Source organism: Colletotrichum siamense (genome assembly GCF_013390195.1).
Source record: "Colletotrichum siamense strain Cg363 chromosome Unknown KSG_Cg363_contig07, whole genome shotgun sequence".
Classification (NCBI taxonomy): domain Eukaryota; kingdom Fungi; phylum Ascomycota; class Sordariomycetes; order Glomerellales; family Glomerellaceae; genus Colletotrichum; species Colletotrichum siamense.
The window spans coordinates 2,149,401-2,171,880 of NW_023501020.1; the positions used below are offsets into that span (position 1 = coordinate 2,149,401).

Consider the following 22,480-nt stretch of genomic DNA (forward strand, 5'->3'; position numbering starts at 1 on the left):
GTCGTATGATTGGAAAGGGGCGTCTGGCTGATGGAGCGGCTGCAAGTGTATCTTGCTACCCTGGAAGTATAATGTCAGTCCTGGATCCTGCACATCGCACGTGAGAAGGCAGCGAAGCTCACCGATCAGCATCAACCAGGTGTGCGCTCGACGTGCCGTAGACAGCCTTCAAGTAAACAATAAGGTGATTAGGAAGAAGGCCTGTTAAGAGGACTTTAAAGTAGTGTAAGTTGTGTAAGGTTAAGAGGAAAAGCAAGCAGAGATGTGCCTGAAGACTTGAAACATGGCATGTATAATAAGGCTAGTTCTAGATTTATCATGAGCATCACGGAGTGTCTCTGGTCCCCGTAGGTCCACGGTCCATAATACGTAAGGGGTCCATCTCAAAATCCGGGCTGTCAATTTGGATCCAGCGCCCCGGGTCTTCCGTGCGCCGAATGAGCCAAATCTCACGCTTTTGACGTAGTAAAGGGGGCCATGTGTTGTTTGCTGCAGCTGGACGTGAACCTGGTCTTGAAAATACCTGCATGTTGTTGGTTGTCTGCAAGCCTTGCCTGGGCTGCGTGTAAGTGGGATGGGTCTCGATAGAGGCGGGCCGCCTTGGCGATGATCCTCACGTAAAAAGCCCGCCATGTCGTCCAGGAGGCGGAAGGTGGGTGTGGGTCCGCGCGGGCGGACGATCGGGGTCCTCAAGTGCCCCGAAAGCGGACGCCGCTGACCCCGTATTTTTACCGAGAAGTCCAGATTCCCCAACGTCTAAATCCAACCTGACTCCCGGCCATGGCCTTTAAAAGGACCACCAGTTCGTTTGATCTTTATTTCTTGGACGTGCTTGCACGCGTGCCGCACCGCTATCCACACTTGCTGTCTGTTGGGTCCGGACCCGATTGTCTGGCAAACACTTACACCCGTCAAGTTTCACGCTCGATATTGGAGTAACCCCAAGGATGGGTGCTCAATTGGTTCATTGACACGGGCTTCTCAATATCTTCAATATCACAAATGGGAGCCAAGGTCTAGTGGGAATCCCCTGACTATTCTATCTTTCCCTTCTACCGTTACATTCACTTACACCTCATCCAGTCTCGATTCGCATGGTCGATTTACGGGAAGTACAAAGGTACAAACATGCAACGCGAATGCGAAAGACCGTCTCAGTCCGCCAGTTGACTCAACAACACTCGCTACATGCACGGCGGTGGGTGTGGCAGGGACTGCCCCCTGAGTGCACCAGTCCGGGCTCTCAACTCTTTGCCTAATCATAGCCTTCCGCTCTAGGAGAAAAGCTCCATCCCTTCGGGGTCCGCTTGCAACACCGCAAAAAGCGCCTCCCTCCATTTGTAAGCCGTGATGCCGCTACGAGCGGCGCATGAGTGGGTCTACCGGCCTTCCTCCTTCGGGACACCGTCTTTCGATATCACTTCCAGGGGTTGGCCCCCTCGATCAGATACAAACCTTGCGTATGGCTCATATTAGGGTTCACCAAAGGGCTTGTCCCCACGGCTTCAGCTGCCGGTAAGGGGATGTTACCTAGGTCAAATTCGTCATTGACAAGAGGGGCCGGGGTCAACGCACTCTTAAACCCGAGAAGAGATTTACGACACGCAGTGCCTGGGTCATTTTGGCGAGAGGACGAATCTTACTCTGGCTGACGGGTCTCCAAGAGGTCCCCAGGCCTCCATTTTGCCTGCGGCTCAGATGTGGGTTTCTTCCGGAACAGCTTCGATTGGATCTTTCGTCAAAGCCCCCTGGCCGTTTCTAGAACATGCTGTCTCGGTGCCATTTCTCCTGACGCTAGGATTTGGGCATCCCACCCGACGGCCTTATCAGTACAACCGTAGGACCCCGTCTCGGGAAAGTCTTTTCGGGTGATTCCTTGCACCCGAAGCGGCAACGGAGCAGATCTTGCGGCGGACGCAGTGCCAACCGAAACGGATGACGGGATGCTCCAAATTGATCTGCTCGACCGAACGGGGTCCGACACGGCATTTTCCCAGCGCAGAAAGATTCCCCTTTTCGACCGGCTGATAAACCAAATGGGAGTCCGAAGTGTGAGGGCCTCTTTGCGAATTCCGTCATTTTGCCCCGCGCGCGCGAGCCACATCACCTGCTTAACCAACCCTGATTCAGAAACATTTCACTGACCCCAGAAACCAATGCTCAGGTAGGATTTGCTGGTCTTGTTTGCTTTTGAAACGTTCTCATAATCGATATCAGCTCAAGTTCAAGCTCAAGGGCGCCATGATCAGGGCCAGTCTATGAGTATTTCAGCCATCCTGCTTGTTGATTGACCTTGCCCACACGTGTTCACCGGTCCGCTGAGAGTCCTTGTGTATGGACGCAAAATCGTACATTCAGACGTGATGAACCACGCCACGTCGAGGATTTTGTCAGATAGATGTCTCTTTGTCCTTTAATCTGTTACACTCCGACCTTATCATTCCAAATACTGTTGATCACTTTGGAACATAACGCAGCACTTGACTAGACTAGTAGCTGTGAAAGTCAATAAAACAGTTTTATGTTTCAGATACAATATTCATATATCAAGTCTCATAGCTTCGGAAGTACCATAAGCATTCCGGTAGATTTATTCTTCCCTTCTACGTGGAAAAGATGTCTACCATGCCCTTACCGCAAAAAGTTGCATATATCATGTATTGAATATTACAGCAGAGACGAGAATATCAATTTCAGTGCTTCAATATCAATGATCTGTATTGTTGTCTTGATTTCCAAAGGATTTTATCGGTGCCCATGGTTCGCATGCGTGACGCCCTTTGTAGTGTTTATCTGCAGTGCTCATTTTCGGCGATGTAACTTCAAGTTTGATTTTGCACAGTGGACAGGGAGAATAACGGGCATGCACAGCAAGTATTAACTTTGCTCAATGAAGTAGAATTACCTGCTTGTATGACAGCAATCGTATTATTATTTTGCCAGAAATTTCAACCAAGCACATAACTTACACACGAGATACCACGTGAGAATCACTTTCCCTTTCTTGTCATTGAGCTTCAAGGGCTCAGAAACTTGACACGGTCGTCCAAAAATCAATTTCAGCGGGCATCTTCAGTTCCAAAAGGTCTAACAAGTGAATGAGTTGAAATGTAGTGGCAGCATCCATTCAACACCGGGAAGAAAGGCCCTTATATGATCGTAGAGACATATTATATTATGAAATAACCCAAAATATAGTTTCTAGATGTTCCATCCTGGCGAAAAACTACTACCATGTGCTCCGTCTAAAAGTCGGTCGTGGTAGTGATCGACTCCCACTCATCCATCAACGCAAGCGTCTCCTGGCACTTCTTCCGCACCGCAGCCAGGCAGTCTGTACCAAGAACCAGTCTGATGGGGATCTCTCTACCCTCAGCAACACCAGACTTGGTGAAAACGTCCACAACGACACGGGCTCCCTTAACTGGGTCACCTGGCTGGTGGTTGTCTGCTTCGTTAAGCAACTTCTTGTAGTTGCCAGCGGGGCCGGTTTGGTACGCATCCAGGTCTACCTTGGCCTTGATGCGAGCGCCAGGGTTGAGGAATCCGGTGCGAAAGTAGCCTGGTTCGAGCGCGCAGACGTCAACACCGAATGGTCTGAGTTCATCACGGAAAGCCTCCGTCAAGTTGCTCACGGCCGCCTTCGTTGCGCAGTACAGCCCGGCGGCAGCGCAGCTCTCCCAGGTGCCAAGGCTGCCGATATTGACGACGACGCCGAAGCCCTGAGCTCGCAAATGGGGAGCAGCGGCACGGCAGACTTTCAGGGTGCCGAGGACGTTGGTGTTGAACTGATCAAAGGCTTCTTTGGCATCGGCCTCCTCGACCGTACCGTCGAGGACGTAGCCGGCAGAGTTGATGACATGGGTGACTTTGCCGTGGAGTGTGAAGGCCTTGTTGACAGTGTCGGTGACAGAAGCCTCGTCGGCGGTGACGTCCAAGGGGAGCAGGTCAGCACCCGAGGAGGCGAGAGCAGAGATCTTGGACGGGTTTCGTGCGGTTGCGATGACCTTGTGGCCGCGAGCGAGGGCCTCCTTGGCGATTTCGAAGCCAAAACCTGAAGAGGCGCCAGTGATGAACCAGACTGGAGATTCCATTTTGATTTAGGATGCTTCGAGGAGTAGTCTGCGATAAGCTGTTTGTTTGATGAAGGATTCAAAGCTTGTTATGTAGCTTGGCTTGAGTAGACAAGGTAAGAGCTGTAAGTGAGAGTGATGATGCAGGGAAGTTCACTTTCTAAGGGAAAACCATCATCTTTTATGCATATTTCACTCCATATCCATGGCCATGAGAAGGGCGCAACTCATTTAGGCTGTTGTGGCTGCTGTATGTCAGATCCAAGTCCTAGCCATTGGTGAAGCCACACGGCGATAACTTGACTTTGCTTACTTCTTAGACGAGGTGGTGCAGCGGCGTTAACCTGTCTGAGAACAGCCGTGTGACTTTTAACATCCCTTTCGTTTCATGCCAAGGAATCCGACTGCTATGGTGCAACTGAGGCTTGATGCCACTGATCGCCATTGGTGTAAGCGCCGCGAATGGCAGCCATGGGTTAACGCCGAAGATCACCATGAGCTTGACTGGCTGTCGGCGATAGGCGATGTGGTTCGTCCGTTGGAGTTTAGAGTGCGAACCGATGGCTTGGTTCGGCCGACACTGGCATACCTCATTGGCCTAGGACTTTGCGAGGAATTAAGCAGAAGTATGATCCTCTGGACTCAGACGTATTTACGGATTTCGATCTCAGTTGTCATTGAAAAGAGGTTGATGATTGAGTTGGCTGCTCAGATGGTCCGCCCGGCAGTTTGACGACCCCAGAATCGCCTAGCACCATTAGGGAAGCCGGAACGGTGGGTCTAACTCCGTGGGTGGAGCCGCTATCGGAATATTTCCCAGCAAGCACCGTCCGCTGGTGCCCTTTGGCGGGGACATGGACCCGGCGTGGACCTGAGTCGCATTTCGACCTCAGGGTCTCCTCTCCCACTTGACACCTTTCTCCCCGCCCAACATGGCTGTCGCAACCTGACGGCTCCTCTCGCAAGAAGCCGCCGAGCGACACATAAGCACACACAACAAAACCTTGCTTTTCCACCGGCCACGAGAAGCAGCAGCATGAACCTGCTGCTGCCGACCTTGTCCCTGCCACGATGGGTCTGTTGACCTCCCTCCCGAAGCTACCCCTCGTTGGGTCCATCCTCCTCGTCCTCTGCTCGCTCTTCACCCCCGCGACGGCCTACACCGAACTTGGCGACGAGGCTCTCCGCGCGATCCCCTCCGGCGGCGACAGCTTCGATATCCATACCGGCTCCCTGCTGGCGCCGATCCTTATCCCTCGCGTCCCCGGCACCCCCGGCTCGGCCAAGGTGCAGCAGCACTTTGTCGACTTCTTCCGCGCGCATTTGCCCGAGTGGACGATCGAGTGGCACAACTCAACCTCCAAGACGCCTGCGACGGGGGACAAGGACATACCCTTCACCAACCTCATCTTCCGCCGCGACCCCCCTTGGACAAAGGACGGCGAGGTCGAGCGCCTGACGCTTGTTGCACACTACGATAGTCTGGTCCATCCTGATGGCTTCATCGGAGCCATTGACAGCGCGGCACCTTGTGCAATGCTGCTCCACGCCGCCAGGAGCATCGAAGATGCGCTCGTGAAGAAGTGGAAGGCCATGGAGGCTTCGGGCGATGCTGGAAATGGGCTCGAGGAGGAGAAGGGAATCCAGATCATCCTTCTTGACGGAGAGGAGGCTTGGGTTTCATGGACCGATACCGATTCGCTCTACGGAGCAAGGTATGTCGTCATTCTGAGTGTTGCTGTTGAACCGTCTAACATGAGCCAGAGCTCTTGCCCAAAGCTGGGAGTCTGAAGTCCACCCCAACTCGATCTACAAGACCGGACTTTCGTCCATCAGCCTCTTCCTCCTCATCGACTTGCTGGGCGCCCCGAACCCGCGAATCCCCTCATATTTTGCTTCTACCCACTGGGCGTACAAGAAAATGGCCAAGATTGAAGACCGCATGCGCAAGCTCGGTGTGCTTGAGTCCGATCCGAAACGCCCTTTCCTCGTGGACAAGAACAAGAAGAACGGTGGATTGAGCCAGGGATACGTTCTGGACGATCATGTGCCGTTCATGGAGCGCGGCGTTGAGATTCTACACATCATTCCTACACCGTTCCCCGACGTGTGGCACAAGATTACGGATGATGGCGACCACCTGGATCTGCCGACCGTTCGTGACTGGGCACGCATTATCACGGTGTTTGCGGCTGAGTGGATGGAGGTTGATGAGTTCCTCCCGAAAATCGCGGAGTCTGAGACGGCTCATGACGAGCTTTGAATTTTGTGGCATTTAGACAGCAAGTTCTGGTTCATGTAGATGGAGTCGTGGTTTGAAGTCTTGGCAAGCAGCTATGCTTGTGTTGGAGACGTATGCATGCATAGACCGTCAAATTTGGGTCAGTATCCCAATACAACCAGGTGAAATCGTTCTCAATCGGAGCTTTGAGGCGCCAATTTTAAATGCATCAAAATTCCTCTCGACATTTTGTAGGTATACATTATGTGCATGCATATTCAGTTGCAAGTGGCTCCATCGCAAGTCTCCCAAAACCTTCCGTATTTTTAGATACTAGAAGATAATCACGGAACTGTGGTCTCAAGACAGTCACTTCTGAACTTGAAGTTGTTGTATTTGTATTTGAGTTCAATTTGTTCAGCAAAACATGGCTTTCACCATGCGCTCCATGTACAGTGCTCAAAACAGTGCTGATCACATACGCACCGTACAAGGGTCCCGCTTTGCCTGGCCCGTGCGCCAATCGGTAGTTCGTAATGGACACGAAAGCTGTCCATAAGTGCAGCAGCACCTGGCGATGTCGAAGCTCCAGCTACAAGCCGCAACAGACAAGCCGCCCAACCAGCAACAATGCGATTCCTCCACTCCTTGACACCAGCCCTCGCGCTGTTTGCGGCCGGTGCCGCGCAGGCCGCTTCATCATGGGGATTTGACAGTGCCACCGTCTCTGTCTCTGGAAAGGGCAAGGATGCCACCAAGGAGAAGTAAGTGAAGCTGGTGCTGGAGCTCTCGCGGGCGACGGAATACTCTCGATCTCGACCCAATTGCTGACGAGACACATCGACAGGCTGAGCGCGACCTCTCCTCTCAGGACCGCCCTCTCCCTCGGAGCTAAGGACTCCCTCAAGGTCATCATCACTGCCAAGGAGGGCGACAAGGCCAAGCGCCCGCACCAGGCTTTCCTGATCCTCAAGGAGACCGAGAGTGGCCTCGAGGCTCCTTTCCCTATGGAGCTCAAGGAGAACGGCCGCGGCGTCGTTGATGTCGTACGTATTCATTTGTTTCTTGATCGCATTGCCAGCCCGCTTACATCTTCCACAGGCCCAGAAGGACCTCCCCGTCCAGCACCTCCTGGCCACCAAGCCCCTCCGCGCCAGCATCGTTATCGGCTCCTTCGGCGCCTCCAAGGCCCTCGACACCACTGTCTTCGACCTCGACGTAAAGCGCGACGCCTCCGCCCCTGCCCCGACCTACGACGCTCCCATCCGCTACGGCAAGCAGCCCGAGATCAACCACATCTTCCGCGAGGACCCCCGCAGCCCTCCCAAGATCATCTCGCTGGCCTTTGTCATGGCCGTTTTGGCCACGATTCCCGTTCTTCTCGTGGGCGTACGTTCTCATCCTTATCCACGACTGTCCATGACCACACGTGCTGACTTGACTATCTTCCCAGTGGCTCTCTCTCGGCGCCAACTTCAACCACCTCTCCAAGGCCCTCGGCGCGGCACCCGTCTCCCACGCCGCCTTCTTCGGCTCCATCGTCGCCATGGAGGGCGTCTTCTTCCTCTACTACAGCACCTGGAACCTCTTCCAGACCCTGCCCGTCATCGGCATTGTCGGTGTCTCCATCTTCCTCAGCGGCTCCAAGGCCCTCGGCGAGGTCCAGAGCCGTCGCCTTGCTGGCCAGAGGTAGACTGTTGTTTTCCATGACCGCATACATATCTTAGGGAGGAAGCGAGCTTCTTTTTTCGCATCATGTGGACGAGGAATAAAGTCACCCACCAGGGCGGAAATCCCGGGGTCTTTCATCAGGGGAAAAAGTTGGCAGGGGATTCAGGACGGTTGGTGAAAACATCCCCGGCGCCGCCATTGTACATCAGCATTCACGAACAGCATCTGGGCATCTGTGGAGTAGACAAGATCGAGCAAGGAAAAGAATAAAAGGTGAAATGAACCAAGGAATGATATTGACCCCAATCTAACCAACGCCGTGCTCGCTCGCCGAATGACTACTTATGAAAACAGCGTCGTAAGCCCCTACTCCAACTCATGCTTCTCATCACCATCCCCAAGAACCTCCACGCTCCTCCTAGCCATCACCCTCGACGACTCCCCCTCCTCATAGGCCGGCGGCGCGTCGTCGGCACCAGTCGAAGCTCTCCTCCTCTCCTCCCAAACACCCTCCTCCTGCCTCATATTGCCGCCGCGGTACACCTCCGGTCCGCCGACGTACTGCTGCTGGTATTGGTACTGCATCCCACCGGGGACGTACGCGGGGTACCGTCCGCCCGAGAAGCGCTGCGCCTTGGCGGCGTGTCTCTGCGCGCGGCGCTCCCTCTTTTGCTGGCGCCCCTTGCCGAAGGGCAGGGCCACGGAGCAGATGCCGCAGGGCTGGCCGCCGGGCCCGGAGTGGTTGCAGCCGGAGGGGCCTGCGGGGGCGTAGCCGGCGGTCGTGACGACGGGCTGCTGGTTGTGGTTGTGGCCGTAAGGGTTCCTGCCGGCGGCGACGTGGACGACTGTCGAGACGAGACCGGTGATGAGACCCATTTGTGGTTGTGTGGTTGGTTTGGTTTGGTGAAGTGTGGGATAGTGCGTGATGCAGTCACGATGTGAAAATAGGCAGTGAATAGCGTCTCAGAAGAAGAGTTGCTTGGTGATTTTGCGTAAAGGAGTATAAAAGCTGTCGAAGACGATGATGCTGATGCTGATGCCCCCAAAAAGTTACCATCGTCGGTGCCCATCGTCGTACTTTATACATCCCACCTCCCTTCAACAACAGACCCGAACGCCATGATGCCGCCGCCCTCCAAAGCCATCAACCTCCCGATTGGGAAACCCATTCGAAAGCGTCCCGCGACCCCAGAGGACCGCACTGAGGCGCGGGCGAGGGCGCTGCCAAGCCACGGCGAACCAAGTGGGCCCGCCGGCACCGAGTTGCCGGGTGCGTCCAGTCGCGCACCCCGGTCGCCAGCAGACAATGGAGAGCCGGGCTCGACCAGCCACGGGAGACCTCTGCGAGGGACGTCAGCTTTTCGCACTCGGCTGCTAGACCAATCGCGTGGGCGTGGTGAGTTAGTGTCAGCGCCAGAGACATTCCTTCAGAACAAGGGGCCGCCGCGGAGGCAGCGTGCGCGGTCAGAGTAATCTCAAGAAACGATACGGGATGCCCGATTACAATCGACGATGCAGCAAGCACGCAGCAAGCACGTTGACGCACGAAATCACAGGTGTAGCTAGCGCCGGGGGGGTAAACTGCAAGGCAGATGTGTCCAAAAGTAAGGAGGCCGTTCGTTTAAACCGTCCGGCGGCTGTGCATGCGTTTTAACGGTACTCATCTATACTTCATAGGCCCAAAAAGAAGGCAATGTGCTATCCAATACTTCGTGACTTCATCTTCGTCCAGCGCGCTGTTGTTCGCGAGTGCCCTTGGAGAGCTCCCACCAGGCCCGCATCAGGGCCATGCCGCCGTTCTGCGTCTCGGGGGTCCTACCCCTCCCGCGGTCGTTCGGATCGCCGCTCGTACCCGCCGCCGCCGTCGCCGCAGCGGGATCTCGCCGCTCGGTTCCGTCTACGTCCGCTTCTTCTCGCGGTCCCTGTCCATTTGAGTGATCTAACACTTGCTGTCCAGATTGTTCCTGGCCACCAACCAGCACATATCTCCTGGTCTGGTTCAGTTTCGCCGCGCCGTTAGGTGCCCACACCTTATCTGGGTTTCCGTTGGCCCAGACGCCATCATGCGGGAGCCCGTAGTTGCGGTAATCGGTCACGTTTGGCTCGTTGTCAGGGACGCCGTCCGTCTCCATCGTTGGCGTCACGCCCTGGAAGATGCCTGCACCCCACCAGGTGCCGAACCGGCCCTCGCGGTCTCTGCTCAGGAGAGCCGCCTTTGCGTTGTGCTCTACCCACTTTGAGTACGCCTGACACGCGGATCCATGGGCCGTCTTGACACGCTCGTACGCTTGCACGTTCACAGTCATGCCTTGCTGGACATCTGCTAGGTCGAGGTGCTGGCAGAACGCGACAAAATGGTGGAAGAAGATGCCCTTGAAGGTTTGTCCGTCTTGCGAGCAGGTTGCGCTGGCATCGCATCGGTCTTCCATAATGCCGCCACGGCCTAGTCCCCGCCAAGGGGGAAGATATCCCGGAGGAAGGTTTGAAAGGTCATCAACTGGCTTGTCAGATGCCAAATCCCAGCCAGATGCCTTTATGACGGCTTGGATCAGTCTGTGACCGTCTTCGAGATACGTCGCGCTTCCTGTGGCAGCCCATAAACCTCGTTGGCCGGTCAAAAGAACGCCCTGGTTGTAAGTGAAGACTGCCTCACTGCGCTGATCACAGTTTGTATTCCCAGGCTTGGACCTATCGACGTGATAGCCATCAACGTACAGGCCAGCCTCATTGGTCATGTTGACGCCAGTGAGCCACTTGTAGCCTTCAATGGCGGCAGCAAGGTACTTGGGCTCCCGCGTGGCTTTCACACCACTCACGCTGTTGATCCAAGGGGTCGTGTTGTTGTCCCCAGGGAACCAGAGATACATCTGGATGGAGGCAGAAATCCACAGCTCGTTGGTGATGGCGTTCTTGTAAGGCTCCAACCTAGGGTTCCAGTTCATGCCACCGCCGCAAAGTTGAGTGTCCCAGCCCTTGGATGCCAGGTCCCAAAAGATTCTAGCTCTATGGGCAAAAGACGGAATCCAGAATTGGCCGTGCCAGGGGCCGTTCTGAAGCGCATCTCCGAGACCGGGCGTTGCGCTCTCATTGAGCCCAGGCCGAGGATAGAATAACTCGGTGTGAATGTCGATAAATTTCATGGCGTCAACCCAGCCAAGGACAACCCAAAGAATATCGTCGAAGGCCTGCGAGCAAGTCAGACCTGGCTTGCTCCATTAGCTTTGAATATTGGAGAAAACTCACCTGGTGACGAATTGCAACATCATCTTGGCCAAAATATGAGGCCACGAGTTGGGTAAAGAATGTGTCTATCAAGTTTCGTTTGGCACCCTTGTCAGAGTTTCCGCCAAAGTCTAGGACAGCCAATGCTTGCGACAATGAAGTCAGAGCACCTGAGAGCATCGTCTCCATGACTGCAGCAGTCCAGTCGATGGCTGCAGGCCACGTCCCTTGATCAGGCACGAAGAAGTCATGTTGCATGACCGTCAGGGCCTCAAATGCAGCCTCTAGGGGCTCATTTTTTATCTTTTCTGTATTTAGCGACGCCCTCTTCGCAGACTGTGGCGTCTGGAGGAAGGTCGCTGGTTGTTTGGCTTCGCAATCGGAGGGTGGCCGGGATTCGGAGTAGAAGATGGGGCAGTATGATTTGGGCGCATTCGGGGGTGTAGCCGCAGCGAGCGTCGTCGACGAGGAAGCCAAAGCAAGCAGTGCGAGGCAACCCGCGGATAATCGGAAGGTCGATCGGGCCATGATGGCGGGGTTCGAAAGGGAGAATCTATGTTCAAGAAAACGAGCAACGAGCTCTCGAAAAGGCCGCTCATGTACAGCAGCGCACTGCCATGTTCAGAAGGGATTCGGTGTCGCCTGAGCGAATGTCGAAGGACCAAAAGGATGCAGCAGGCAAGTAGAGGGTCCGCGACAAGCGATTGATTATGAACGAAGGAACAAAGCCAAAAGTGAGGGTTGTAAGAGGGAGTGGCAGGGCATCGAGGCAGAGGATGGCAGCGCTGAATAGCCGGGCGGTTTGGCGATGGCGGCGAGGCCATGCACCCAGCCAAGGAAAGCCCACTTTACCAGGTAAGATCCACCGGCACGAGGCACTCGAGTGGTCGCAGAATGGTGCACCGAGGGGGAGGTGACCACCTCCTTCGGAAAGGTGGCGGCCGCTAGACCTTGCTCATGCGGGGGATGTCTGGAGCCGCCAAGACCCTGCGCTCTGTCAGTGACAGTGACTGCAGAAAACCAGCAGGTTTTCCGGGCATCAAAGTGTACCTCGTTCTCTGCTACTGAAGGTCGCTAACGATTCACTGTCACTGTCACAGATGTGGTGTAGCCATCTACCCAGTAGATGCTATGCAGTTTTGAGGGAATGGTCACGAGTCTTGAACACTTGAGCAGCAGGTCGAGTATTGCATCCGTCCCACCTAAACCGACATCTCATGCCCGGCCCAAGTTCTTCGGCGGTGTGAAGTCCACGATGGCACAGCCCACCGACGGCGTGATCACCTGCCGATGTCTGGCGAGAGCCTGGTGGGCCTGGTGACTTGCTTATTGTCCTCGGACATGGCCATCGGAAACTCTACCGCAAGCCATGAGGCCGTTGAGGATTAGCAATAACTGATATAGATAGGATACCTTGACTGGCTTTGTCTTGGGCCGCGGGGAGTGGTCGTTCAGATGTCGAGATGTTGGGCAAAGCCGTTGAAGAGAACCCTGAGGAATGCGCTAGGGTGAAACGCAATGAGTCGTTCTCTCTAGAATCATTCTCTCAGCGGTGCTCGACCGCACTAGTATTCTGTCTCATGAACTTGACTAAGAGGCATGTGGTGTGGAAGGGTGCTCCCGTGCTCGATTGGCCGCAGCGATGCTGCAAGCGGGAACCCTGAACTTCTGGGCTTCCATCCTCGGAAGGAAGGAGCCTCGAAGCCAGTTCGGGCAGTGCCTACGTTTGGTCCGAGCACCACCTGAGTGTGTTCTCACCGAGGCACACCGAAACAAGCTGACCCTGTGGCCCTGTTTGTGGTGGGGATCTGAGGAATGGGCCGGAAACGAGCACAGGGCTACGTAATTAAACACATTTGAGCATTTCTGTGCCATCGAAAAGAGGCTTCAAAAAAAGTGTCGAAATTCTGGGAAAATGGGAAATCCAACTCTCAGCTTAGATTTTGAGTGTTCACGTCCAGGATGACTCGGTGGCCCGCAGACAAAGGACACGCCCTTTGTGTGTCTTGCAGCAGCGTGCAGGACGCGATTCCGCTGCTGAGGCCCAAATGTTAGCGGTGATTCGCTGATGCAGTGCGCTGGGCCACTGGAAGCAGGGCAGGCAGCCCCACTAAGCTGCACCTCCGGCGAGCCAATTGTTTACACGCTTCAGTGGTGGAAAGTAAACAAACGATCCCTGCACCTCACACTGAACGCTTCCTCCTTCTCCAACCTCTTCCCGCGAGCTCAATCCCACCACCATTCTTGATACCTTAATCTGCAAAGCCATTGTGCCCGCCTCATGCCTTGAGCAGCTTTCTCTTGCTCGGTATTGCTTCAGTGCAGTTTTACGATCAATCGCTCTCCAAGGCCGAGCCACCGACGCGTCTTTTCCCGCTGCTGCTGCGCGAACGACGTGAATTCACCATCCTGCCTTCCCCTCGTCGACTCCCGTCCTAGAAATCGCGTCCGGCGCGTGAAAGGGCAGTCATGGAGACCGACCCAGTACACAATCGCTACCGCTCTCGCATTCTCAGGGAGATGAATGCCAACCGCGAAAACCCCTTCAACTCCCCGCCTTCCTCCACCGGCTCCCACGGCACTGTCAGCCCGACCATGACTTCCGTCTTTTCAGACCCTGATGGCGAGTCCACGCGCAGACTCAACGAAGAAATCGCCCGCGTCACGAACCGTCACAACGGCAAGATTCAAGTTGACTTGGAAGCTGCTCACCGCAAGTGGCCTGAATTCTACGGAAAGCCCAAGAAAGCCGACACAAAAACCGACAAAGCCACCACCAAGGCCAACGGATCACTACGCCGTAAAGAAGACGTATCTCACAGGAGCATCGTGCAAAAGTATCTCTCCAATCTTGACGACGATACACAAGACGACAACACCTGGCAAGGTTCTAAGAGGACGCGCGCTGAGATGCAGCCCCGCGTCGACAACGAGTCCGATCTGTCGTCCAACATCTCGAAATCACCTTTCCGTTTCGACATTAACGCTGACAACTTCCGCTTCAACCCCGACCAACAACGACATCAGAGCCCTCTCGCAAAGCACTCACGCACGGCCTCTGGTAACTATAAGGCTGCCCGCCGGGCATCCATGGCTGCTAAGAACGAACGCCGGAAATCAGACTTCCTCGCCCCTCCAACGCAGGCAACGCCCAAGCCAGCACCAGTCGAGAACGCCCCAGCGAACAACGCTACACCTGTTACTTTCGATACCATTAAGAATACGTTCCCATCACCGGCGACGACCGACAGCCCCGCCCAGAATAACGTCACTTCCCGGTCATTCTTCATGCCTGACATCTCCCACCTCAATGACTTTATCTCTGGAAACCTCCGTTTCGACGGCGCGGTAAAGAACGGTGTGCCTGTCTTTGTGAAGAATGGCCGCGTTCGTGACCGCGTCGAGACCCTGCCGCCCAGGGATCATGCTGAGGTTGACGGTCTGGCGATTCCCGAGGATGAGGAGAAGATGTTTGTCTCCCTGGATATGATCCGGGACGAGATTTGCAATCTCCAAGAACATGACGACCTTGTGCAGCGACATGCGCTGGATCTCGAGGACCAGGTGGGCCATCTGCAAAGCGAGCTCAAGCGATTGAAGGGCCGCAAGGCGAATGATAGTGCCCTCGGCTCTCGGACAGAGTCGGAGCCTGAGACTGCCGCCAACGAGCGGTACAACACTGAGAGGACACGTAAGTAGGCCTGATTCTAGGACGAGACGGAAGACTAACCAGACGTAGATATAGAGTCCCAGCTGACGGCCCTCCAATCCCGGCTCGACCAAGCGACCACCCGAATCGGCATTAGCGAAGTTGAGAACAACACTTTGTCACTCGAGAGAGATCGGGCCTTGAAGAAGCTCTCAGAAGCTTGCGTCAACATCGGCGAACTGATGGACAAGATTGAGATGCAAGGCAAGGAGCTTCATGAGACACAGGAGAAGCTCAACGCCACCCTGGAGATCAACCACAACCGAGAAACCATCCAGAAAACGTCGAGCTTCAAGCACAGCAACGACGTGTTGCAAGTGGACAACAAGTCCCTTCAGGCAGACAACCAGACCCTTCGCAGAGAACAATATTCTTTGCAACAAGAGCTGGAGGAGGTGCGAAAGGACAACAACATCTTGCGCCGGGACCACGAGTCTCTCATAGAGGAGAACAGGTCGCTGCGCAACAACAACCGGTCACTCAGAAGTGAGATCGACGAACTTCGTCAAATTGCCGAGAACTCCAAGGAAGACATCCAAGCTGCTCATGAGGAGGTTGAGGCTTTGCAGGTAGAACTTCAGACTCTTGATCAGGAGAAGGGTATTCTCAAGGAGGACAACGATAGCCTCGTTCGCCACAACGAAAAATACTTTACCGAGAACAAGCTTCTCCGTCGCGAAAACTCGGGCTTCGAGAAGAGCATCCACGATCTTCACGACGAGAACATGCGCCTCAAGGAAGAAATTGAGTTACTCAAGCAGCAACTTGACCACTGTCGCCCTCTGGGTAAGACCGAGGAGTTCTCCGTGCGCCTTGACAAGAACAAGGAAGTGGAGGACGATGAAGAAGAGGAAGAGGAGGAGGAAAACATGACCTCGGCATTCTTCATGCCTGACATTACGATTGACAGCACGCAGAACTCGAGAGTCATCGACATGACTGGCGAAAAGGAGACACCGAGACGTGCTACTCCTAGCAAGAGGACTCTTGAGATCACCGAGACGACGGAGCAGACAGACCGCAGTATCAACGACCAGGACACTTTCCAGAGCCAGCAGAGCTCAGTCGCCGAGTCTCGTCCTAAGACACGACCGTCCACCTCTCGTGCCAGGAGCTCTTCGAGCCAAGGCCAGAAGGTCGCCTTCTCTCTGCCTGATCGATCTGCATCCACCAGCAAAACCTCCAAGGCCTCGAATGTCGCGAACAAGGGCAGCAAGAGGAGCAGCAACTCTCGCATCACCTCCAAGAGCTCCCTCAAGAACGGCTCTGTGCCCGACCTGGATCCCTTCCAGGCAGACGATGAAGACAACATCCAATCGCCCGAACACACCCAAACTCAATCCATTGTTCTCGATGTGAAGAGCCGGAAGGAGGGTTCCTCGAAGTCTCGTACTGTTCGCCAGGAGACGACGAACACCACACGCAACTTGACCAGCCAGAGCCAGAAGAGCGTGTCGGTTAAGTCTTCTGCCAAGCCCTCTCAGAACAAGTCGACGACAATCGACCTGATCACCCAAGGCGGACTGGACAACACGACCACCGAAATCAAGGGCAACTGCCCTGGTCTGTCGTCCGATGCGCGCCGTGTTCTGGACAGCTTGTCGGGACACAGCTGCACCAACTGCATTGTTTGCACCCGCATCAAGGCTCACCGAGGAACGGTTACTGCGGCCGATATCGCCGAGGGCAAGAAGCGCATCAAGATTTCCCGGCCAGTTCCTCCCTCGGAACAGTACAAGCAGCTGGGTATGTCAGCAGAGGACAACACCGTACGACCCTCTCAGGCTCCTGGACACGCTCTGGCAAAGGTCATCAAGGGACTGGAGGATGAATTGGAGCACATGAAGATGGACAGGGCAAAGAAGCAAGCTCGATACGACGGCCACAACCCCGCCCTCAGCGAGACCAAGCGCAAGCAGCTGTACGCAGATATCCAGGTCATGATGACGACCGAGGAGGTCAAGAAGGGCCAGATTTACGCCCTCTACGACGTTTTGGAGGGTCAGAAGCAGGTCGGGCAGGACATGTCAGATGAGGAGCTCGACGTGACCGTATTTAGCATTACAGGACTGAGCGTCAGAGAGATTACGGAGCAGATTACTTGGGAGGGCATTCAGGGATAGGAGCCTGGCTGTGCTTGAGGCTTCCCTTTGGCGTTAATGGGTTTCATTCTACGGCATCATGGCATTGATCGCAGAAGTAGGACTTGGCCGGAGATTGTAAAAAAGGTTGTTAATCGTTCGGTTTTATCGCGTTTGGACCGCGTTGTATATCTAGGCCCTTTGGCACAAGAGGTCGTTTGTGGACAGGAATTATACCCCGGGTCAGAAACACGCAGATTGCTTTTGAATCATAAACGCAGTGAAACATGTGCTCAAGTAGGCCATAAAGGTATGGCTGCGAGGCCACGTTTGCCTGCAGACTTTGCATGACCCATCAATGGCCTCAATTCGCGACCTTGTGTAACGGGCGACGAGGTAGGGAGACACGCCTGCATGAACGCGAGGTGACGCTTGTGTGACTCGGCTAGATACAGAATGCCCCGGGATTCACGTCAGGAATCGAGGCGCGGCAGGGCCCAGGAGACGTTCTTCATCGACCAGGTAACGAACGACCTGACGCGCTGCCCTGGACGCGTATGCCTGGGGAGACCCGCGGCGTCACCTCGCGGTTTCTTCTCATGGGCGCGCTCGAACGCCAGTCGCGCTGTCGGAGAAATTTTTCGTCACACTCTTTGCCTCCAGCTAGTTTAGCCTCGACGTCTGTAATTTTGCGTCGTGGCCGCCTGAAGCTCACAGCCTACCTACATAAAGCACCGGCGCGAGGGTTCCCAGGTAGGCAGGGAAGACGCCATGGAAGACAAGGGATACACGTGGCTGCCATCTCTGACGGGATGGGGCCTGATTTCAAGAGCATTTAAATGCATGTGATGTGGGAATGGACGAGAAGGCAAGCTCTTCTTCATACCGCCGCGCAAAGGCGACGAGCACAATGAAAAGTGGTTTCCAGTTTGGAAGAATATATCAAAAATTGCACCCACGATGGCCCCGAAGGGCAATCGAGAGAGGTCGACTCCGCGATGTGCAATGCAGGCCTCCCTCTCTGCCGCCCGGATTTCTTGATCCCCAGAAACGGCCAGATAAGGTAAGTATGAAGAAAAAAGAAGAGGGAAAGAAGTCTGAAAAGATGGGAGACTGACGATGTTTATATAGACTTAATGGGGCGGTGGGTAGAGGCAGAATGGGCGCGATCACCTTGTGGGGCGGAGATGAGGGTGGGTTCACATTTCGTGATTGGCTGGGTGGTGGAGTCTTTCGACTTCAGCTCACCTTTTGGATGGTCGGGGGGACCAAACGTCCACGTTGTGACGGACAGAGATTTCATTTCGCCGCGTCTTTATCTTATGTGTAATTCAAGTGGCAAGTATCCAAACTCTAGTAGGATCATGTCCGCATTGCATTCCCCGACCGATTTCGCCGAGTTAGATTCAAGTGAGTCTACCATCATCGCCGGTCAAAAGGCTTGTCAGACTTGTGCAACAAAGACGCAAACTTTGAAGACAAGTACGAGGTTCGTACTCCCTCTAATCTTTATTCGTTGCATTTTGATGTTTCCTGTTTCTCGTAAGCATTAGACCAGGGCTCTAGCCTCATGCCATTTTCTCCTGTTCTTTCCTACGCCCGTCTCTCTTTCACATGCGCTGGCCTCAAGGCCGTTCTTATTATATCCAAATAGCGTCGTAGCTTCCTTGTGTCCATTGAATTTTAATGATGCGCATTCAGCTACCTCCAGCACCCAATTATATTAGCTCTCGCGGACGCTTTTGTCCACGAGTCTGTCATTGACTAGTCATTGAACGGCGCTGGAGAGACCAAGCAGCTGTTTGTATAGGAGCCGAGTCAACTTTAACGATCGTGCAGACACTACCTTAGGTAATCTTGTTGCCTGCATCGTCTTGACTTCGTCACCCGTGATCGCTGCTCCGCCTGTCCTCATCCCTGTTCTGGTCTCGTCTTTCGACTCTCTGCCGTCTTCGTTTTGAATACGACATTTGCTGCCCAGCAAGCTCTAGGCCACCAAGCCTGGCCGTATCATTTCTGAGACATCATGCAATGTGTTGCAAAATGTCAGGGTAAACAAATAGCTTCAACTTCCATATCTCCAAAATCGGCACCAACGCAAACTCCGTTTCAACATTTGATACACTGGTCTAGCGCCAAAGCACTCCATCCCGTGCTAAGTATATCTTTCGAGTCTATGAATATTTCTACTCTTCTCGGGGCTTATCCAACCACGTTTGGGTTGCTTTTAGCAAGACTACCCGTAATAACTTCTTTGCTGTCGCGCAGCGCTGTTCATTTTATGCTCCCCAACTTCTTTCTCCGAATCAGTAATTAGGATAGTGGAGAAATGTTTTCAGCCTTGAGAATCTGGAGCAGCTCTTCGCAAGGTGTTAGTTCCAAGGTTTGCCACCATGGAATTCTTCCGAGATCCTTCTCAATCTCTGTCTCCAGGCTTGAAATCACCCTTGCTGCGATGTCTGCGTCCTCGGGCAGCCTTCCGCCTGCATGAACAAGTAGCCCAAGCAGCTCCACTCTATTTCCTTCCATGCCGGCGCTTTGGGTTACTCTCATGCAGGTGCTCGCCACTGCATTCAATCCGTCGAAGCCCGTAGCATTGATGTTGGCCCCTCTTTCGATCAGCAATTTTATCTTATCCAAACGCGGGCAGATGTCGGAACATTCGCGAAGTAATGCCGTCTTACCAGAGGAGTCTCTGGCTTCGATGTTGACCCCATTGTTGATTAGCACCTCGGCTGTAGATGCATCACACTTGAAGAGCGCAGTTTGGTCGTCGCGATCTTCAAGACTGACGTCTCCTCCAGAGTCTATCAGAAGCTGAGCAACTATGCTGTCGCATCCAAACAACCCAGTTCGACCATGCGCATCTACAGCCTGAACATCTGCACCACTTTCAAGAAGTAGTTTGATCTTTTCGGCAGCATTTGGAAATCTGCTGTGTCGGCAATAATGCAGCAGAGCTGCATTTTTTACCACTGCCGTCGTAGTATTCATGCCTCTGTCGAGCAATGATTTGAGAATATCCTTGTTGTAGGCCAGAGTCAAGGCCGCACTATCGTTTGGGCTTGCACCCATCCTGAGCAACAGGTCAACGATATGGAAATGCCCTTCGGCACAAGCATTCCGCAAGGCCATCTCGTTGTCCGCATTCGCACCCGCATCTAGTAAAAGCGCGGTGACATCCAGAAACCCCTGTGAGCAAGCTCTGGTCAAGGCGTCTCTGTTTTCGGCATCCGCGCCCGCGTCGAGCAGTACTTTAACAGTGTCTGCGTTGTGTTGGCAGGCCGCAGTCAGTGCTTCGGGATTGTTTGCGTCCGCACCTCTGCTGAGCAAGAACCTAACAATGCGCGAAGAGTTTCGCACGCAAGCTGCAACGAAGGCTCTTCTGTCCGCTGCACTCGCGCCACTGATGATTAGGAGTTCAACAATATCAAGACTACTTCTTCGGCAGGATACTATTAAAGCCTCGCTGTTTCTCGCATCTGCGCCCCTCTCGAGGAGGAGGTTGACAGAGTTGATGCTGTTGCTTTGGCAGGCCGCAGGTAAGGCTTCAAAGTTATTTGCATCGGCACCGCTGTCGAGCAACAGTTCCATGATGTCTACATTTCCGCTCTTGCAGGATATTAATAACGCCTGTTTGTTGTTCGCTTTTGCGCCCCTCTCGAGTAATAGTTTGACGCCGTTGAGGTTGTTGCTTCGACAGGCTGCAGGCAAGAGTTTGGTGTTGTTTACGTCGGCACCGCTATCAAGCAAGAGCTTCAGATAATCTGTATCATCTCTTTCGCAGGATACCAGTAAAGCCTTGGCATTGTTCGCATTTGCACCTCTTTCGAGTAAGATTTTAACACAGGTTAGGCGTTTCTTCAAGCAGGCTGTGGTCAAGGCGTTGCTGCAGTTTACATCAGCGCCGTAATCGAGCAAGAGTGTGAGTATGCCCAAGTGTCCGCATTCACAAGCTGCAACCAAATTTGCGTCGCTTTTGGCATTTGCACCCCTTTGAAGCATCAGTTCTATGATGTCGTACTGATGATGGTAGATGGCGCTGGATAGAACAGTCGTGCCCTGAGAACCCTGAAAATCTTTCACGTCTGCACCATGTAGGATCAAGAGCCTGGCAATATCATAAGAATGGTAATGCAGGGCTCTTGATAGTGGACTCTTCTCGCCGGGTCCCTGAATGCCATTGACTTCTGCTCCTTTTTCAAGCAAGAGCTTGACTATGTCAGAACGCTGATCGCCGATGGCACTGAAAAGTGCTGTGGCTCCGCGAGGCCCTTGACCACCATTCACGTTCGCACCTTTTTCAATCAAGAGGCTTGCAATCCCCGGGTACCCAAGGTCCAATGCGCTGAATAGAGGAGTTTGACCTTGTAACCCCTGGATACCATGAATGTTCGTCCCTCCTTCAATCAGCATTGTCGCAATATCGGTGTATCCATTTAGCAACGCACTGACTAAGGCAGACTTTTGCTTTGGCAGTACCCGATGCTCTTGAACCTCGTTGATACCCACACCTTTCTGAATGAGATGTATTGCAGTGGTCCTGTCTCCTGTTTCTATTGCATGGACCAGAGCCAGTTGATGCTGGGTCGTTGAAAAATGATCGATCTCAAGGGTCTTTTCGATAAGTAGCTTTGCAATAGCTCTATGCTGGTACCTCACGGCTAATATCAATGCACTCTCTAATTGATATCCGTGTATGGGTTTGTTTCGCAAGCCAGTGACGATCAATTGTCTAACTTTGACCGTATCTCCACGATGGCAAGAGACATAGAGCTGGCATTCATGATTGGTATTTGCACTGGAGGTTGATGTACCTTGAGTGATGAGAAAATGGATCATTCGGTCGTGACGAGCAACTTGCAATGGCGCCTTCCCAAAACCGCTTCCGGCATTGAGAAGCGCGCCATTGTCAAGTAAGAGCTTAGCAAGATCCATGTTACTAGCCCTTGCGACTATGCTCAGTGGAGTTTGGCCTTTTTCATCTTGAGGGTCGACATAAGCTCCGTTGCCAAGCAAAATCTTCGCGATATTGAGGCGATCGAAATCTGCTGCTTCGTGTAAAGGGGTTCGGCCGCCCTTTCCTGAAGCATTGATGTCCACTCCCTTCTTTAGTAACAGCAAGACCGCAGACGGCTGATTCGCAATAACCGCAGTGATTAGTGGTGTCCTCCGATTTGAATCCTCTCGACCAATCTCGGCGCCGTGATCAAGTAGCACTTCCATAACATTGGTGTTTGCACTCCGAGATACCGCATGTAACAACTCATGCTGTGAAGGGTGAGACAGATCTGCGCCAGACTGGAACAAGAGTTTGGCGAAGTTTGCTTTGCCTTCCATCACAGCATATACCATTGGGGTATTCTCCGAGGAGTCTGGAGTATCGACCGGAACTTGATGTCGCAAAAACAGATCGATAGCGTTGTCGATGCCGTGATACGCTGCCCAGCCAACTCCTGATATCGGAGTTTTGAGTGAAGATTCCGACTGAGGGATGAAAGAT

General features: G+C 53.7%; 6 protein-coding genes across 6 annotated transcripts; 3 read left to right on the forward strand and 3 right to left on the reverse strand.

The window, feature by feature from the left end:
- Window positions 1–3,245: 3,245 nt before the first annotated feature.
- Window positions 3,246–4,094, reverse strand: CGCS363_v010878 (Oxidoreductase BOA17; the record flags this gene model as incomplete). The annotated part of the gene is made up of 1 exon (XM_036642727.1): window positions 3,246–4,094. One exon carries the CDS (start codon window positions 4,092–4,094, stop codon window positions 3,246–3,248), a length of 849 nt encoding a protein of 282 aa, XP_036491827.1.
- A 1,050-nt stretch (window positions 4,095–5,144) lies between these two features.
- QPCT-1 (Glutaminyl-peptide cyclotransferase) lies at window positions 5,145–6,336 on the forward strand (the record flags this gene model as incomplete). The annotated part of the gene is made up of 2 exons (XM_036642728.1): window positions 5,145–5,788; window positions 5,838–6,336. The coding sequence occupies 2 exons, from the start codon at window positions 5,145–5,147 to the stop codon at window positions 6,334–6,336; spliced, it is 1,143 nt and encodes a 380-aa protein (XP_036491828.1).
- Window positions 6,337–6,924: 588 nt separating this feature from the next.
- Window positions 6,925–7,987, forward strand: SWP1 (Dolichyl-diphosphooligosaccharide--protein glycosyltransferase subunit SWP1; the record flags this gene model as incomplete). Its single annotated transcript, XM_036642729.1, has 4 exons — window positions 6,925–7,058; window positions 7,142–7,340; window positions 7,396–7,683; window positions 7,748–7,987. 4 exons carry the CDS (start codon window positions 6,925–6,927, stop codon window positions 7,985–7,987), a joined length of 861 nt encoding a protein of 286 aa, XP_036492499.1.
- Window positions 7,988–8,331: 344 nt separating this feature from the next.
- On the reverse strand, window positions 8,332–8,841 carry CGCS363_v010881 (uncharacterized protein; the record flags this gene model as incomplete). The annotated part of the gene is made up of 1 exon (XM_036642730.1): window positions 8,332–8,841. One exon carries the CDS (start codon window positions 8,839–8,841, stop codon window positions 8,332–8,334), a length of 510 nt encoding a protein of 169 aa, XP_036492498.1.
- An 842-nt stretch (window positions 8,842–9,683) lies between these two features.
- CGCS363_v010882 (uncharacterized protein) lies at window positions 9,684–11,715 on the reverse strand (the record flags this gene model as incomplete). The annotated part of the gene is made up of 2 exons (XM_036642731.1): window positions 9,684–11,150; window positions 11,209–11,715. The coding sequence occupies 2 exons, from the start codon at window positions 11,713–11,715 to the stop codon at window positions 9,684–9,686; spliced, it is 1,974 nt and encodes a 657-aa protein (XP_036492497.1).
- Window positions 11,716–13,656: 1,941 nt separating this feature from the next.
- ppc89 (Spindle pole body protein ppc89) lies at window positions 13,657–17,019 on the forward strand (the record flags this gene model as incomplete). The annotated part of the gene is made up of 2 exons (XM_036642732.1): window positions 13,657–14,878; window positions 14,927–17,019. 2 exons carry the CDS (start codon window positions 13,657–13,659, stop codon window positions 17,017–17,019), a joined length of 3,315 nt encoding a protein of 1,104 aa, XP_036492496.1.
- Window positions 17,020–22,480: the final 5,461 nt, after the last annotated feature.